Below are 710 nucleotides of genomic sequence, written 5' to 3' on the forward strand. Positions count from 1 at the left end.
TGTGTGTGTGTGTGTGTGTGTGTGTGTGTGTGTGTGTGTGTGTGTGTCTTACAGCCAGAGATGCTGCTGTACATCTCAGTAAAGCGCTGGTCCCTCTCCTGGGAGAACAGGGCCTCGGTCTTGTCGATGGTCTTGCCTGGCTCGTGGACTCCGGTGCTGACCCCGGCTACAGGAACCTGTGAGCAGATCACAGTCAGGCTGTGTGCCTTCAGAGGACACAGGTACACACCACAGCCTTACCTGGGACAGGTCTTACCTGGGACAGGTCTTACCTGGGACAGGTCTTACCTGGGACAGGTCGTAGGCCGTCAGACCGTCTCTCTGGTGGACTTCCAGTTCAGCCTGCTGCTGCTGCAGCTGCCTGTAAAACACAGCACAAAGGTCCAACTGACCAGAACCATTCAGGCCTCAGCTCAGATAGACCGGTCCAACTGACCAGAACCATTCAGGCTTCAGCTCAGATAGACCGGTCCAACTGACCAGAACCATTCAGGCTTCAGCTCAGATAGACCGGTCCAACTGACCAGAACCATTCAGGCTTCAGCTCAGATAGACCGGTCCAACTGACCAGAACCATTCAGGCCTCAGCTCAGATAGACCGGTCCAACTGACCAGAACCATTCAGGCCTCAGCTCAGATAGACCGGTCCAACTGACCAGAACCATTCAGGCCTCAGCTCAGATAGACCGGTCCAACTGAAACACTGTACC

The 710-nt window shown here is 55.1% G+C and overlaps 1 protein-coding gene across 1 annotated transcript in view; it reads right to left on the reverse strand.

Moving 5' to 3' along the window:
• Positions 1-52: 52 nt before the first annotated feature.
• Positions 53-710, reverse strand: part of LOC106511858 (aryl hydrocarbon receptor nuclear translocator 2) — a gene marked incomplete at both ends in the record, with an annotated part of 4,094 nt that continues 3,436 nt past the window's right edge. The window contains 2 exon segments of the mRNA XM_014000587.1: positions 53-176; positions 289-361. Of these exon segments, the coding sequence (XP_013856041.1) occupies positions 53-176; positions 289-361 (197 nt within the window).

This window comes from Austrofundulus limnaeus, unplaced genomic scaffold, assembly GCF_001266775.1.
Source record: "Austrofundulus limnaeus strain Quisiro unplaced genomic scaffold, Austrofundulus_limnaeus-1.0 Scaffold3382, whole genome shotgun sequence".
NCBI classification, from domain to species: Eukaryota; Metazoa; Chordata; class Actinopteri; order Cyprinodontiformes; family Rivulidae; genus Austrofundulus; species Austrofundulus limnaeus.